This window comes from Sycon ciliatum, chromosome 1 (assembly GCF_964019385.1).
Source record: "Sycon ciliatum chromosome 1, ocSycCili1.1, whole genome shotgun sequence".
Taxonomy (NCBI): Eukaryota; Metazoa; Porifera; class Calcarea; order Leucosolenida; family Sycettidae; genus Sycon; species Sycon ciliatum.
The window spans coordinates 70,079,280-70,097,400 of NC_088643.1; the positions used below are offsets into that span (position 1 = coordinate 70,079,280).

General features: G+C 47.1%; 1 protein-coding gene across 1 annotated transcript in view; it reads left to right on the forward strand.

Annotated features, from left to right (window-relative positions):
* LOC135806619 (rho GTPase-activating protein 21-like) overlaps positions 1 to 15,843 on the forward strand; it is a 20,769-nt gene extending 4,926 nt beyond the window's left edge. Inside the window, exons 10-22 of the mRNA XM_065320847.1 lie at positions 1,178 to 1,210; positions 1,737 to 1,766; positions 2,402 to 2,455; positions 3,270 to 3,381; positions 3,636 to 3,718; positions 4,749 to 4,938; positions 5,320 to 5,448; positions 5,882 to 5,987; positions 6,313 to 6,441; positions 6,823 to 6,885; positions 10,925 to 10,971; positions 11,398 to 13,446; positions 14,831 to 15,843. Of these exons, the coding sequence (XP_065176919.1) occupies positions 1,178 to 1,210; positions 1,737 to 1,766; positions 2,402 to 2,455; positions 3,270 to 3,381; positions 3,636 to 3,718; positions 4,749 to 4,938; positions 5,320 to 5,448; positions 5,882 to 5,987; positions 6,313 to 6,441; positions 6,823 to 6,885; positions 10,925 to 10,971; positions 11,398 to 13,446; positions 14,831 to 14,940 (3,135 nt within the window). The 3' untranslated portion in view covers positions 14,941 to 15,843. The remainder of the gene's footprint in view (positions 1 to 1,177; positions 1,211 to 1,736; positions 1,767 to 2,401; positions 2,456 to 3,269; positions 3,382 to 3,635; positions 3,719 to 4,748; positions 4,939 to 5,319; positions 5,449 to 5,881; positions 5,988 to 6,312; positions 6,442 to 6,822; positions 6,886 to 10,924; positions 10,972 to 11,397; positions 13,447 to 14,830) is intronic.
* The last annotated feature ends 2,278 nt before the right edge of the window (positions 15,844 to 18,121 follow it).

Genomic DNA, 18,121 nt, shown 5'->3' on the forward strand with positions numbered 1-18,121 from the left:
GGAGTTCAAGCGGTATTGGTTTCAAGAGCTTCCCACCTCTTCACAACGATGCTTTTTTTTTTAAAAGGACTGAAATAAATATTACGGATCCCGCACCCGGCAGATAATTGAATACTCTCTCCGAATACTTCCGCTGGGATGGGTATTCTTGATGTATAGGTTGTATTTGAAAAGAGTTTGCTCCCCACACTGGAGCTCGCGCTATTCCGCCGACTTGACTTGACACTTGACTGACTCACGACTGCCATTCTGAGCACACGAGAAGTCCGTCGAACCTTCCACTTGGCAAACCTGCAAGAAAGCACCACTCCCTGGTCAATACACAGTGTTTCGGGGAATTCACCCCTCATCAGTTGAGTATAGGTTGTATCGCTGAGCATACTCTATTGGTAACAGGTCCTCACAGTGAAGTACTGTACTAGTCATGGCTTTAGCGATGCCTTTATTCCATTCCTATGCACTCATTGATGTCATTTTCGGTCACCTTCTCATCACATGTCTGTGTACATGTGTGTGTGTGTGTGTGTGTGTGTGTGTGTGTGTGTGTGTGTGTGTGTCTTTGTGCGTGCGCGTGTGTGTGTGTGTATGTGTCTATTAGTCATCCATGCCACACTGCCACCATGTGCCATGCAGTCATGTCACAGCCACTGAGAACGGTTCGCCATCGCAGAGCCAGTACTTGCACGTCACACTGTGCAAGTAACACTGCTCTCAGCTATGGTGTGAACGAGAACTCGTCGAGAAGAGTAAGATTCCATGCCACTGATGTATGCTGACTACGAGTAATTCATGACAAGATGCTGAATGTAGAAAGGAAAAAGGACATGTGGAAACGAGTTAAGAGTAACTCTCCACCACTGTAACTAGATACTATATACAGTCAGAAAGGCAACAACTACCGATAAACACAAAACTGACAGAGTCCTGAGACATTCGACGTCCTGACACCTAGCTTCAACACATCCTGATGCTGATTGCTGAATAGTCCTAATTTTATATTTGTATTTAGCCATGGTTAGTTGCTCAGCTCTCAGGGAAGCAACGTACATGTATCTTGATTGCTGTTCCTAACTTCAGTAAGTTGTGATGATCACTGATGTCAAGCTGCTTGGTTTGGGTGTCAGCTGATGTCACCATCGTCTCTGTACTCCCTGTTTCTCCTCTTTCTCTTTATTAGGATCAATCACCGAAAAAGGCCTCTCCAGACAAGGTCAGTCTTTACCTTACTACGCGTGTAGTCTGCTGCCCTGATCACCGGCATTGAAATTACCTGTTTGAATATTGAATGAGAATCCCGATGAGCAATCTCAGAGATATCAGTGGCGTGATTGCATGCTTTTCCCGGCTGGTGTTTTCAAGTTAAAACGGAATGTCCGATTATCCCTTCCCACGACAGTCAGATTCCACGCACTCAGTATGTTTGTGGCAGCAGCATGTGTTGCCCAGGTGCATGTCAGAGCCACACCATGTTTTAAAGCACACTTCTTTGTATACTCCGGCTTCAGGTTCATGCCCATGTATGGAAAGTTGGAAACTCTTGATAACGTTGCTAGCACCCCATTTCTGCTCTGTAGGATTCACCGACCCAGGAAAAAGTATTGCCATTGGAATCCGTTTGCTGTTGGAGATGGTCTTGTTCTGCTCTGCAGATGTAACTGTGTCATTGCTGAAACTGGCCTACTTGTCTGATATTCTTTTAAATTTAGAATCTGTCTGTTGTTTATTCCTTCTTGCAGTCATCATCTGCAGGCGCGGCCAAGCCACAGGTTGGTGATTGTGTGACTGCAATTATACCAAAGTACTTATACCTGGCTTTTTGTAGCGAGTTGCAGTAGTTGTGTTGAAGTCTATAGCCCACTTTTGGTGCTACATTCCAGCAACTTGTTTATCTTGTCTGTAAAGGTTGCTGGCACGTTTTCAGACATATTTCAAAGCCTACTCTTATCACAGTGATCTCAGGAACACTGGCACCAACTGGATAATAATGTATTCTGACTAGCGCTGTGGCACTGCTGCAAGACAGGATGGTGATATGATTCATTATATGAACCAAAGTTTTGGTTTACAGGCCTTTATTATAAGCATTTTTTTAAAGTTGAAGTGTAACAGCAGTATGCTGCGTCCACAGCTTCGCTTATGCTGAATGGCTTGGGTGAGCATGGTGAAATAAGAGAGGAGAGAAAGCAGTAAGGCAACACATATCTAGCTCTAGCCTGCAGAATATGACCGTCTTCAGCTCCACGCTGGAGGTGTTGTTTGTACTGCTTCCACCACCACTTCCATCTTGTTCCCTGGACGTGCTGCTACCGTATCACACCTGGCCTAAATTGACGTGGGGACTTTCTGCTCTGTAATATCTTCATTGTACTCCTGTCTCCGTTGTCTTTGTTCCATCGTTTAGCTCCAGAAGAATCGTTTCTACAGTCAGCTGGTGTCATCACCAAGCAAGAAACTAGTAAGGTTTGGACAGTGCAAGTGCTGCTGCCACAGCATGCATCAGTACAGACATTCATGCTTTAACAAGAAAATCGTTCAGGACTAAAATCGCGATCACACTACACATGTGGGGAGAATAAACATTCAAAATTCATTCGAGCTTCAAATGGTTATCTTCACAAACAACATCAAATTCCTTCACCTCGGTATCGCCAACACCTTCAGTGCAATCCTTGTACCCATCCTTATGAGTTTTGTTGTTGTCCATGGTCACTTAGCTCTTCGATATCGAGATGAAAAATCAGTGAATAATCAGCGTCAATGGGCCGTATCAGGGTCAAACTTCTGTTTGGAGCGGAAAAGGGTGGTCCGTTCTTGCTTTTTTTTTTGGAGCGTCAACCCTCGATTTCGCCGCTCTGGCGTCAAGTTTTAATGCAGATTCTGATTATAATTACAGGATTATTTCGTTTTTGCCGCAGTCTGACCAGGCTGTTAGGGCTATTGTGAAATACATGTAACTTATATAGACAGCAATGGTTTTCGTGTGTGCAGCTGCGCAAAGAGGACGGTCACTCACCCTACTTGATTTTGTTGTGAATACGTCGAATAGTTCAAGTACATGCGACTCTTCCTCGGTGCACTCTAGGGGATGCAAAAGCTCACTCAAACTCCAGGCCACGGAAAGGGGAATGCAGAAGATATGAAAGTGCATAATATAATTATCATTCATACACGCGTAATTATCATATTATTATAAGTGCTTCCGCGTGATAGGTCTTCTGTGCAAAATGTTGCTCTCTCTCTCTCTCTCTCATCTTTTCTCAACTTTCCAGGTCAAGCGTGAGGGTCACGAGTTCCGTATCACGGTCTTCAATCTGCCCACGACATGCGAGCTCTGCAAAGAGCCGATCACGCCTCACCTTGTTGAAGGTGGTGTTTGTGAAGGTATGATGACTGTTGCCTCACAAGTTGCGACGTTGCCTTAGCCATTCAGGCCAGGCTAAATAATTGCTAGCATTCGAGAGGAAGATCCTGCTATTTTTTTACTGCTTGTACTGTTTTTGTAGTTCATGTTTGGCTTGCCATTACTGAAGTGTAGCTTCTGCATATAGAAGTTAGCAGTGACTTGTTTGTTACTTTGAAGTACGAAAGGCAGCGTGTACTAATACTGCTTGTTGCTTGTTGCTCCACATGCACAGCTTGTCACTACGCTGTGCACCAGCAGTGTATCATTAACACGCAGAAGCAGTGCAAGGTCTCCAAGGACTCTTCAGGAAACAGGGTTAGCGAACGCGGCACTTGTCGGCCTGTACAGTGCCGTGCATGTACTTTTTCTTACTTGTATCGTATTCGTAGTGGCATTGGCTGGTGATGCTCACCGCTGCTGCTTGAGTCTATGTTAAACCAGGAGTATGCACCTGTGATTATGGGGTTTCAATCGCAGTGTGCTGCTGCTGCTGCCTTAGGGTACTATTATGTAACTTATCTGCATCACGCCCTGTACTCACGCACTCAAACCAACAATCTCTCGTGCCAGCATTTCCATGTGTGCTTAATCCGTTCAAGTACCGACGCAATCTCCAAAGTGTATGTGCATGAACTTCAGCTCCGTACGAATGTTGGTTTCAGACCGTAGGCAACATGTGCTAGTTGCTGCAGTGTGCGCATCCATAGGCAACATGTGCTAGTTGCTGCAGTGTGCGCATCCATAGGCAACATGTGCTAGTTGCTGCCGTGTGCGCATCCATAGGCAACATGTGCTAGTTGCTGCAGTGTGCGCATCCATAGGCAACATGTGCTAGTTGCTGCAGTGTGCGCATCCATAGGCAACATGTGCTAGTTGCTGCAGTGTTCGCATCCATAGGCAACATGTGCTAGTTGCTGCAGTGTGCGCATCCATAGGCAACATGTGCTAGTTGCTGTAGTGTGCGCATGTCGCTGCATGTTGTGATGACGGCAGAACGCTTTGCAGCTGGGCCATAACGTTAGAACAGAGCAGCTCACCGCTGCGCTATTGGTTATGGACTCTTAGTTGTAACTTGTAAGGTCAAGGGCTACGCTGTGTACTACCAGTGAATCCGTGAAGTAGTAAATGACGTGAGGAAGTCATGCTTGCTGCTGCACAAAAGGTGTGCGATGCTCTACCCATTGCCGGTAATCTTTTTTTTGCACTTGCTATTTGTTACCATTTGTTTGTGGACAAAAACAAAGCTAGCAACCCCATGAACGTTTGCCGTGTCACCCCGTAGCATTCTGACTCACTTCAATCTTTAAATCTGCTCGTGCTTGTATACACATGTGCTGCTGTACAGGTGTGGGAAGGTACGGTGTTTGGTGCCTCACTTACCCAGCTACTGGTGCTGAAGGACAACCCAGTGCCATTGCTGCTGGAGAGGTGCTTCGAGCAGATCGAGAGCAGGGGTGACAAGACGACGGACATCTACAAGAATATCCCGCTAGACCAGACACGCCTCAAGGCACTCAAGAAGCTACTGGGCGAAGGTAAGCAACAGTGTTTGGCCACGCGGACATGTACATGTACACTGAATGAATGCTGATCATGGCAGAGTGAGATTTACTACGCTAGTGTCAGTGTGCTGGAATTTCCGCTCTCAAGCCGCTTGTACTGCGGGTCTCATCTACATAAGTACATGTATCGTACTCATTTCATGTAGTTGCAGTACATTCTAGGAGGTAGTATATTACCAGGTGTCTTCAATCCCTGTGCCTAGTGGCATCCCTGAAGATGCGGTAAAGGTCACAATAGAGTCTTATGGATGAACCAAGGAGAGTTTATCTGTGTTGATGTGTTGTCTTTCTATGTGCCATGACCATCTCATCATCTGGTTTGTTTGCGCTCTGACCTTCTATAATGTTGTGCAGATCCGGAGAAGACTGATATCCGCAAGACAGATGTGCACCTGTTGTGCGGCATCGTCAAGCTCTTCTTCCGTGAGCTGCCCGACCCAGTGGTGCCGTACCACATGTACCGTGACTTCATCAATACCACCGGTAAGCCTACTCCCCCCCCCCCCCCCCCTATACATTCACTGGACTCAAGCGTGAAACTTGTACAGTGATATCTGCCGTAGGCTACATTTGCTGTGGGCGACCATCTATTGTCAGCCACCGCTTTACGTTCATCTGCAGTTCCTAATACAAACTTATCTGTCCAGAGGGACCTTGTCTCTTGCACTATCCGGGGGGGATCCAGTGTGTGTGATTCTGTGCACGAAGGCTACCTGCCAACCTAGTACTTCGAAGTATTGTTCTAGCAGTATTAGTAACCGTGACCTAGATTCCGTCAGGTGTGAAGTATTGTAAGTATTGTACTGTCTAAGGTGTGTGAGTGTGTGTGTGTGTGCGCGCGCGTGCGTGCGTCTCTTGAATGCGACTTGCGGACGGTCTTGATTTTTCTTCTGTTTCTATATCCGTGTCGCTGTAGCTGTCACGGACGTGCACCAGCAGTGCACCGAGGTGCGTGATCTGATCGAAGTCTTGCCGTGCAGCCATCAGTTCGCACTCCGTCGCCTACTCTCTCACTTGGCCGTGTAAGTGGCACTAAGTGCTTCTTGTTCTGCTTGTGCGCAATGCGCGTTGAGTCCCGGCAGTAACATTGGCCGCATCACATCATCAATTCTTACGCAATACATGTACTGTACTCGTACCACTAGGTCACGGCGCTTGTGGTCGACTTTGCTCCTCAAGCCGAAGCCGAAGCAGATTTTACAAGTTCAGCTGGGTTCACTGTAGATAAGTCTGTGTGTGTTGGAGTATGCTTGGCGGTTTGTTGATCGTATGCGCCTGCTCTCAGCCTGCAGGGGAAACAGCTCTCATAGTCACTGCCTTGCCTCTTGTCTAACTGTATGCACACAGGGTTGTCACGTACAAGGATGCCAGGATAACGGCACACTCGCTGGCGGCAGTGTTCGCTCCACTCATCCTGTCCACGCCGAAGACAGTCAAAGCAGCTGAGAGCCTGAAGCACGTCAAGTTGCGACTCCGGTAGGTCATGGCGCAACTGGCGGGAGTGCTAAGTAGTTTTGCTGCCTCGCGTTTATTACTCGTATGGCGCACAGATTACATGTGTACTTCTTGTAGAAATTGGGTGGTGGTCACTGTAGCAGCCAGCCTAGCAAGCAAGCCTGGCATGTGCACATTTCCGAATAACGCAAAGACATCAGGAACTTGTTCGACATCTCTCGCACTGTTCTTGCAGCTGTAAGCTTGTCTGAACACTTGTTTCATACGTGGCTTCCTTGAATTGGTTTTGCTAGCTTTGCTCCGATACATCATTACTTCGTTGTGAGGTGTAGAGGGGGGGGGGGGGGAGTTTACTAAGTCTGCTTAAAAAATCATTGTTCTGTCTTTTTTTCCTGCTCTCAGATTGGTTGAGAATCTGATCACCACCATGTCAGCACGGCCGAGTTTCTTGTCCGATGAAAGCATGTAAGTGGGCAGCCAAGTAGTGCCACATCATTTCTTTTAAAAACAATGCATTGGACCCCGGTGCTATCATTTGCATGTGTTGGCAAGTGTCTGTCGTCGTCGCAGATACAGCAACAACAAGATTCACGATGGCAAAGAACTGTTGAATGTAGATAGCCGTATTTTATTTCTGTTGACGAAAATAGTATTCCTGAACAGTTGGATTTGACAATATGGCCCGATATCTGAGACTTTCGACCTTCGGGGCTACGCGGTTTTTTTGAGAAAACGTTAAAAACAAATTTGTTCGCAAAAAAATCGATTCCGTCAAAGCAAAGTGCAGAGACGCCAATGGCGGAAGAAAATTGAAGGCGATTCTTGTGTCAGTTGGTTATTGGGCTCACGGAGCACAGCAGCCGCGATCCCATGGACGGTGATGCATCGTTCTTTGTGGATATCCTGTCAAGTGGCGACAGCGCTTCTAGTTCTGAGAGCGCATGTCAGGCGAATCGATCGCAAGTGACACGCGGTACTTACCTGTCGGGGGCGACGATGATGAGGACTTGGCCTGGATGAGTATGATCAAGGCCAACCACAGTCTGCCTCAGCGATAGCTGCTACAGCTCCAGGCAAGGACAACCAGGTGGATTCCTGAGGGTACACCGCTTGCAAGGTCGCTGGGCGCAGAACTGTTTCCTGAGTGTCACGCCAGACCTGCTAAAACAGCACGAAATGATGCGAGTTTTCTTTGCGACGATGATCCTAAAATGTTTTGGATGGCAAGCTCGATACTCGAGCTAATAATGGCGAATCAGACCATCACAGAGCACATGAGGCTGGGCAATCTCGAGTAACATTCTGTTAGTTTTGAGTTGGTGGTGTGAAACGCTTGTCAGGCTGTGTTACTGATGTTTGGAAATGGTCAGTCTCCACAAAGTGCAACAAGGCGAATCTGGACGCATTTGCTCTGTTTGACTCCTTTACAATACTTCCTCCGTATACAAAAACTTCGTGACTTTTTTCAACAGTGTTTTTGAGCAAGAAACTGCTCAACGAACCTCGCCAAAGGCTGTCATCGACAACCCACATTCATGTTGAGGTAGGATTGGTTGATCTCGAACAAATTCTCCACAGAAGACATGCGTGTGAGGACGTTGCCGACAGGAACTCACGAGTCAAATGACAAAAAAACTAACACTTACTTGCTCGAAACTGACACCGTGACGAAGTGGAGCTCGCGGCTGGAACACAGAGTCACGGGGCACTCGCTGCCCTGAAACTGGCCAGGCTCGTACTACTCCTACAGTCGTCCCTCTCTAATCCGGCACTTGTTTATCCAGCACCCTTGCAAACCAGCACACTTTCTGGCAAAACGGATTTTTTCAGTTCATTTTCTACGCTTTAATCCGGCACTTGAATTCCGCCTCCGGCAGCGATTTTCTGCAACAAATCACTCAAACTGCACATAATTTGATTTTCTAATCCAGCAATTGTACATCGCATACCGTACCAGTGCCAATATCCTATGCCAGTGCATAGGATTTGCATGGATATTCCCAAGTGTATAGACATGGCATGTTACAGACATGCATTCCACAAACTTGTGACAAAGTACTTGGATTGACACAGAAAATCCCTACATGTTGACGTATGACACAAACATGTACGTTACTAGGTGAGTGGGTTGGAGGGCAGGATTTGATAATCCAGCACCCTCGTTTATCCGGCAGAAAATGCCGTTGCAAAAGGTGCCGGATTAGAGAGGGACGACTGTAGTATACTTGCGGTGCGCGGCCCCATACGCAGCGTGAGAACATAAAAATCGGTTCCGCTCTCATGGCAAGATGAAACATTTCAGTCGTCGTGCAACCAGCGCAGACTCTGGATCGGAATGTCGACGACCTGGCTTTCTTCGCCTCTCTCCACTCCAGTCAGACGTCTCCGTTGTCGCCTAGGGGGATCGCAGGGACCTCGTCGAAGCCGGTGTAGAATGCTGGGAGGATTCTCTTGCCGAGAAAATGCGAAGCGTGTGGATGTGCTTGAGCGACTCGTTTCACGGCGTAATGGAGGTCGCGGGTTGGAACGACTGAATATAGTCGACACCGATTCGTACACAGCTCTGGAAATGAAGAGTACGTAGCCAAAGTCCCGCGTCGGATCATCATTGCAGCTGAAAAGAATCTGAACGAAATGCAAGCGGAAGCAGCGACTGTTGGCGTTGCGGAGTCAGCGTCGTCAGGTGAAAATGACAGGAGCGACGAAGACTCTGAATAAACTCAATCTCAATCGTCTGAGTTGCTTTTTTCTTTGTATATAGCTTGTTGTTAGGTTGAGTTGGGTAACTCCGCTCTTCTTCCTCGCTCACCGGAGGAATTTCTCTAGTCTCATCGCGCAACTGAGGAGCACTCCAATGGAGAGAGAAAGATTTTTATAGGGCGGCTTGGTGTGAGAGGTGGACTGAGACTTGACGGCGCTAACGGCGAATATCAAGACCTTACGGCCACGGAGCTGCGGGACTCTGCGCTGGTCGTCTATCCGTGTGGAGGCAAAGCAAACGCGGGCAACATTCTGCTGAAGCGAGCGTGGAGCTGAAGCTGGATTGGTGACTGACGTACCTGCTTACTCCACAACACCGGCGCATAATGATGTGCATGTACAAGACTTCGTGAGTATTCAACTCAAATTCGTGTTCCGTCAGCGTCAGTATCAGCAAGTACAGTCATGTAGTACAATTTGTTCCCAAAATAACTTCGGGACAGTCTGTTCATGGTTTTCATTTGTATTGGGACTCGTTCTCTACACTTGCGATAATTTAGCGGCAATTCTAACGTTGTAGCGCTGTTCTCTTGTAATTTAGTGGAACCTGTATTGAGTAACTGAGTTTTATGTTTCGTTACATTGTCGTCAGATCTCCTGTGTACCGGTTTTGTGGCACAATGATTATAGCCATTATATTTGGTCGTCTCCATTCTTGTGCAATCATGCATATGTAGGTTGGTTCTCTTCATGTTATTGTGACCAATTTCATAGATGTTGGTTGCCTTGTTGCTTTCTCTCCCCTCTCCTCTCACCCAAGCCATTCTGCATAAGCGAAGCTGTGGACGCAGCATACTGCTGCTACACTTCAACGCGGGAATGCGTATAATAATAATAATAAATAATAATAATATAGCTTGTAAACAGGTTAGACAATGCCACGAGTGTTATTCGAAGTCAAACGGAACAATTCCAGAGCTATGCGCAGCCTTCAAAAAAAGTCACAAAGTTTTTGTATACGGAGGAAGTAAGTATGTGAATGCTGTTACAGGTATCATGGTGTTCTGTCAAAATCTGTTGCAGACTATCCTGTCAAGCATGTCCATCACCAGGAGAACAGATAAATCACCTCTCCTTCTAATGCTGCTATTGCTGCTGTTGCAACTACACAACCTCAATAAAGTCACGGAATGCTGGAAATGAAGGACCAGAACAGTCAAAACACTATACTATATTAGTTGGCTATTGATATCACATGGAAACGATTTTTGGTGGCTCCAAACACACTGATTTTTCAAAATTGTAAAAAAAGAACAATTCATTAACATGACTCCTGACTGTAGAATGCATTCCTACAAGGTCAATATTGGCCTGATGGCCGTGAAACGAAGTCACAATACTCTACAAAGGCAAGACATCAATTTGCAATAAAAAAATCAATTTCACCAAAACAGCCCGGAAGGTCGATGTTCTCAGATATTGGGCCATATAACAAGATCAGCACCAGGGGCTGCACAACGTGAGCTGGGTTACGGCACTGTTCAGTGATGTACATGTAATCCTGCGCTTCAATACGTCATTCACCCAGCAACTGTATACGATAATAGTACCACACACCTTTTAAATGCTGTTATGAGCATTCTAGTGGTGTAGCAAGACTCACTATCAACTAGTACTATCTAGCACTATCGGTGAGCAGCATCTTCAATTGTAGTGTGCTGCTTTGTGTGTGAAGATGCCGCACGCATTCATCAGACAGCATAGCCAAACTGTGTGTTCGTTCCTTCCACTGTCTGCACTGCAGGGACTATGATGACGATGAAGGCAATGACAGTGACGACGACTACTCAGGTTTGTGTTTGACTCTCCGGGTCCCCACAGTATGCTCATACAGCCAGCCTTGGATACATGTATGACAACAATGGTGATATCAACTAATGATCAATATCTGCGGAGAAACATAACACCCACTGGGTCACAACATACAGTATTACTCTGTCCAGTTGATCTACATGTGTAGAACCCCATAATCGGTTCTACTGATCTCTTTGCTTGCCTGCTGATGTGTTGCCAGAGGTCCAAGCTTATTGAGTATGCTTGCTTATGGTGCTTTATGGTGAATGTATGCTTCCAAGTACGTTGATGTGCTACTCATCAGGGACATCCTCTACACATTGTCCACCCAAGGAGAACCTTCTCCCCATGGTTGTGTGTGTGTCTGTGTGTGTGTCTGTGTGTGTGTCTGTGTCTGTGTCTGTGTGTCTGTGCCATGTACAGGTTCGGGCTTTGTGTCACCAGCCGCATCGAGCCTAGTAATTTCCAGGGGCTCCGTTTCATCGGTCAACACATTGGCACCAGACGTGCAGCCATCCTTGACTTCTACTAGTATTCCTCGCAAGGCCGGCGCCCTGAATATGCTAGGAACGAAAACCGACAGCGATTCAGCCATATCCACACTTGGTGAGGATTCTGCCACATCTAGCCCACCACCGCTGACGTCTTCACAGTCTGTCTCTAGTATTAGAAATGCGTTCCAGCAGTCACTTGCTGTGACCGGCCCAGGGCTGTCTAGCGCCAAGTCAGACTCTGGGAGGGACTCGGCATCAACCGACTCAACGAGTGGCGTGAAGAGCCAGGCGTGCTCGACTAGCAACTCAACAACTTCCGCCGTTGGCACGGTGGAGAGCAGCAGCAGCCGCTCCCGGGTGGCAGGCCTCTCAAACAAATTCGGACACGTTGACAAATCACCCACTAAGCCACCTCCACCGGTAGCGAGAACCAAATCCAGCATTGGTATAAGTATGGGAGAAGAAAGCAACAAAGCAGCAGTAGCGAGAGCCAAACCCAGCATTGGCATAAGTTCGGGAGAAGAAAGCAACAAAGCAGCAGTGGCGAGCGCCAAATCCAGCATGGGCATAAATTCAGGAAAAGAAAGCAACAACGCAGCAGTAGCGAGAGCCAAATCCAGCATTGGAATAAGTTCGGGAGAAGAAAGCAACAAAGCAGCGGTAGCGAGAGCCAGCTCCAGCATTGGCATAAGTTCGGGAGAAGAAAGCAACACAGCAGCAGTAGCGAGAGCCAAACCCAGCATTGGCATAAGTTGGGGAGAAGAAAGCAAGAAAGCAGCAGACCCGGATGCGGTGACAGCAGAGAATGCCAGTAGCAAGCCTTGCCCAGTAGCCGGCAAACTATCAACAATCTCAGAGAAGTTTCAGAAGTCAACAGAGAGTGCGGAGCCTGCAAGGAGTTCAGCCAAGCCGCTTGCGCCGGTGGGTGCCAGCATCGTTTCAAGGCTGCGAGCAAGCAGTACCAGCCAGATAAGTTCAAAGGTCAAACGTGCACCTATCTTCAAATCACCGCTTAGTACTTCACCCCCCAATGGCAGTCCAGGAAATGCAGGCAGCGCAAGTGGCAGCGACTGTGAAAACAGCAACCAGTCCTCCAAATCAGGGGTGTCCAACCTGTCTGCCATGTTCAACAAGTCAGAAGATCCTGTTGCTAGGAGCCGCAAACGTGCGTCGTTGTGCGGTAGCGAGACGGAATCCGAACTACGTGCAGCTTTGGAGAACGTGCTGGAAAAAGGAAAAACATTTGAACCAGGGGCTGAGCGTGGGTTGAAATCGGCCAAGAGTGAATCACCAAAACCCAAGATCAAACTGCCTGCAGCACTACAAGATTGCGGCGCCACTCTACCAATAAGCCTTTCACCATTGCAGTCACCTCACCAGAGAAGCCCTGTCAGAAGCCCAGTCCAATCTCCTGGGAGCTCTCCTGCCTCTCCGGCCACATCGCCTAAACCAGCTCTTCCTCCCAAGCGCCGCGAGTCACTGGTGTTCAATTTCGATATTACGAAGGAGCGCAGAAGCAGCCTGCAATCAACTCAATCGCCTGATGCACCTCCTGCCATCCCGCAGTGTCGCTCTTCTGCAGGCTTTTTAAGTGGTGAGAGCTCTCCAGTGTCACTGCCAACAACACCACTTGGCTCAGCACCATCCTCACCTGCAATTTCACCACGGAATTCACCACCATCCTCACCTGCAATTTCACCACGGAATTCACCAAGGCGGGCGGTGAGAAAGAAGAAACCGCCGCCATTGCCCGGATCTGAACTGCAGTCGCCCAGATCTGAGCCACCCCCATTGCCCGGATCCCAACCTCGATCAGAGCCAGGTTCACCTCCAAGCGACCTTCCGCCACCACCGCTGACGCCACCGTCACCGATGTCGCCAATGAGTTCCAAGTCCAGCCTGCCGTCAATGTTACCACAGGTCAGTGCGGAGACAGCTACACCAGTGGAGGAGAAGATTGACATGCCGGAACTGGCAGGTACGTGGTATGACTGTGGCCATTTTCGATGTGAGGCTTTGGTCATTGATGCAGTTGTGTAGCAAGGTTGGTTTGTCACAGTCAGTCCAAATAATTCCATTCACTTAGCAACCGCCAATCACCTGATCACCTGAGGGTTGCAAAGGGCGTGGTGGTGTCCATAGGTTAGCTGTGACAAACCATCCATGTTAGTCCACTGCTGTGCTGACTCATGTACCCTCGCTCTGTTTTCTTGGGCATTAAAACTACATTTTAAAAAGGATTTGCTCTCTCTCTCTCTTTCTCTCTTTCACGCACACAAAGCTGTCTCTTAGAAGTATACACATTTGCTGTTACTCAATCTCCTCTCATACTTCATTGCATGACCTGTGCTCACATGTGACATCAGGAAAAGTCCCACTACCATACATGCCAACCGTCCAGGGTTTCCCGGGACAGTCCAGGGAATAGGGTGTTTGTTCCGGGCTCCAGGATGTCCTGCGAAAAGTCCAGGGATTGAGATGGAACTTTTGAAAACGATGTTTTTCTCCTTTTTCAGTGTTTCCTCGGACGTGTAGATCAGTTGTAAGTACACACAGCACGTAGCAGCACATAGTAGACAGAAAAAACCATGTGGAACTGCAACGGATCGCCGGTATATCGGAAGTCAACAGAAATTGTACTTGTGCAGTTGCAGCTCAATGCAATGGCATCCTCTTTTTTTGCTTGAGCAGCAGTCATGAAAGTACATCTGCTAATGATGGATGCACTAAAAATATGATACCCAGGGAAAGTGGTCAAAATCAGGGAATTTAGCCTCTTTGTCCAAAGACCTCCAGCCTCCAGGTTGGTATGTATGTACTACAGTAAGTCCCCCACTACTGCCCCCCCCCCCCCCCACACACTACTGCAGTCCTCCCCTCCCCCACACACAGACTACAGTCCCACCACTGCAGTAAGTCTTACAAAATAATAATTTCCGTAAAGTACCGCCAGAGCGCCCCACCTTGATTTTACAGCCAGAGAAAGGAAAATCGTATGGCAGAGTGCAACGAAGTTTGTACGATGTGAGAATCTTAGTGTACTATGGTCACACTTGGCAGGTTTTTGTGTGGAGCTTGTGTCCGCTCGAAGGCACGAATTGACTGCAAAACGTACAATATGTGTACAAGGTTCATGTCGTATGACCTACAGACAGCAGACCACCTCCACAATACGACCACGAAAGGATGAGATGGTGGGGCGCTCTGGCGGTACTTTACGGTATTACTATATCCGGTGGTCAATCCTAAATTTGGCAGTTGAAGGCTCCAACGGGGGTTTTCTCTCTGGATGAATTGCACACTGCTTGCACAGTTTGCAGCAGTACATGACCATGATGTGCGTTGTGTGTTTGCTTTCTCAGTTGCCACGCCACTTCACTCCGCTACCAAGTCTCGACCTGCCAATCGTGGCAGGCGGCCACCAACGCGAGGTCATCGACAGAAGATGGCGGTGACGGAAGAGGCCGACTGAGACTAATGTGTCCCTGTGTTCTGTACTGCTGGTCAGAGCATCGCCTTTCCCTCTCTCCTCTACTTCCTTCCTCATCCCTTTCTTTTCCTGTTACTACTAACTCCAAATAGAACAGTTCTGCCTGCAAAGTTTTGCTTCCTGGCAACTGGTATTTACCCATAGGATATCCAAGCTTATTTTTAAATTCTGTCCATCCAGCGCTATTTTCTGTCAGCAGTTTTCCTGATCTGTCCAGTAGCTTCTGTCTTAGCAAACCTACGTCTGTCCATTCAGGCCTTTGCGTCTCTACATGTCTGTGCATGTTCATGCATGTAAGTTTTCAAGAGAGTTAGGACCTTTGTGTCCGTTTTCCTTTCTGTTCATAGGCAATGATTAGTTTCGCTACTTGAGATCTCACACTCTGTGTGAATGCCTGTCAATATTCTTTATAAGTCTATACAAGAGTACTTTTGGACTATACAAGAGTACTTTTGGACTATGTGTTAGCAGTTTTTTTTCCGTTTAATATCAAATTATTGTCTCCTCGCCGTTTCTTTAAAAGTTTTTTCTTTCTTTCTTTTCCTTTTTTACAATACTTTCTCATTTTCAGGAACTTCCTCTTCGACATATCTTTTTATTCTCTGTTTTTTAAATTGCTTAGATCGCCTTATTTTCATTCTGTTAGTGCTGATCTGCCCAGCTCTGGGCAGTTTTCATCTCTTTGCCAGTGGGTAGTTAAGTACATTCTCTGCGAGCCCCGTCGCTGCACACTGTCTGTGTGTTTGCGTGAAGATTGTATTTACTTTTTTCTTTTCTTTTCAAAGCACCGACATGGTAAGGTGATTATGGGAACCCTCGTACATGTAACTACACAACGGTCTATTGCTCCCTGATTGTGGCCTACCGACTGTACTCATGTGTACTAGGCAGACTAATTACAAGAGTGCCTGACCGCAGGTCGTGTGCACAGACCAGTGCTCTTGCTGATAAGAATGCACTGCCGCATGGCTTGTGCCAGGACTGCGTTGTGTAGAGCGTATACTATACTACTGTAGTACAGAACCGGTAATTACGTTTGTGAAAGATCTGTGAGGGAAAGTGAAAAATGATGACCGCAAGGTGCTTTCTGTTGTTGGGAGCAGGGAGTAGTACAATACCATAGGTATTGTACTACTCCCTGGTTGGGAGACTGACGTAATGATTTCTTTCCTTGCCTTGGTAGACAAACAGCAGTTTCATCAAAATTAGACGAAGATTTTAGAACCAGGGAGTCCTACACATGGTCATGGGGCTGATTTTTGTAGACTTGGTACGAGGTTTGCATTCCTGAAGATGGGCCTTGCCCAGGGAGTCGTCAAATACTTGATACAGTCGTCCCTCTCTAATCCGCCACCTTTTGCAACGGCATTTTCTGCCGGATAAACAAGGGTGCTAGATTATCAAATCCTGCCCTCCAACCCGGTTCACCTAGTAACGTACTTTGAAGTACATGTTTGTGTCGTACGTCAAAATGTAGGGATTTTCTGTGTCAATCCAAGTTACTTTGCAACAAGTTTGTGGAATGCATGTCTGTAACATGCCATGTCTATAACATACACTTGGGAATATCCTAGGCACTGGTACGGTATGCGATGTACAACTGCTGGATTAGAAAATCAAATTATGTACAGTTTGAGTGATTTGCTGCAGAAAATCGCTGCCGAAGGCGGAATTCAAGTGCCGGATTAAAGCGTAGAAAATGAACTGAAAAAATCCGTTTTGCCAGAAAGTGTGCTGGTTTGCAAGGGTGCTGGATAAACAAGTGCCGGATTAGAGAGGGACGACTGTATTAATTAAATTTTGATGACTCCCTGGCCTTGCCCAAAATTCAGATAATTTTATTGTTTGTTCAGTGATTAGTGTAGCCCGCGCCCAGACTACTTGGGGCCGAGTGTTGTGAGGCAGGGAGTCGTAAAATTACGACTCCCTGGTAGTAAGGATGTACATTTACAATAGACAGGTAATAGGATGCACTTTATTTTCGACGTGACGCGAATTTCACGTCAAATTTGGCATAAAACTCCAAATTTCGACGTGGGCTGCAGGTCACTCGCGTTATTTTTCGACGCGTGAGCCAAATGACGCGAGCTGAACTTTCACGTCCCGTCAGAAACGAGAGAGCTTGGAAGCTCAGGGCCCTACGCTATGCTTTCTTGCCTAGCTCACCATGCATGTTACTAGAACTGATGGAATTTGTTTCCATTGATTGGCTTGACATCATTGTATTGCAAAAACGTTTCAATCGGTTTGAATATGAGTTAGGCAAAAGTAATTATTGCAGAATTTATTGGGTTTTATAAATTAGGCAAAAAAAGCATAGGGATCTTATAAATAATGGTGAAAAGAAGAAGGACAAAATGTTACGAGTTATGACTAACTGTCCACCAACGTAACCAGATCTTATACATCTTTGTCGCACTCGCTGACTGTATAAGATCTGGTTACGTTGGTGGACAGTTAGTCATAACTCGTAACATTTTGTCCTTCTTCTTTTCACAATTTTTTAATTGGCTCACCATCCGAGTTAGATCTTATAAATAGTTTTCATTTCTCCTATTTTTTTTTCAAGACATAACCTGGGATTCGAACCCGCACTATCGCCCTGCATGCATTCCCCCGATACACTTCGCATACATGCTCATTCTTCCAAGTTGCTTCACGTTATGATCTTGCATTTGAAAGCCGTATTTGAATATTGTGGCCAGCTGTTTTTGATGGTACGGGACAGGTACGGGATACGGGTACGGGATAGCGCCAGGCATGCCGACGGCACAAACACACAAACACACACGCAACGAGAGAGCTTGGAAGCTCAGGGCCCTGCGCTATGCTTTGTTGCCTAGCTCATCGTGCATGTGTTAGAACTGATGAAAATGTTTTTTTTCCTTTGAATAGCTACATCATTGTATTGCAAAAACGTTTCAATGAGTTACTGAAGTAACGTCTTCTGCATAGCTATGGGACCGGCGCTGACTCTGCCGATCACGGGCGTTCTGAAGTCGACGGGATGTCTGTCCTGACGTTTCCTGGGACCGGCGCTGACTCTGCCGATCACTGGCGTTCTGGAGTCGACGGGATGTCTGTCTCGACGTTTCCTGGGACCGGCGCTGACTCTGCCGATCACGGGCGTTGTGGAGTCGACGGGATCTCTCTACTGACGTTT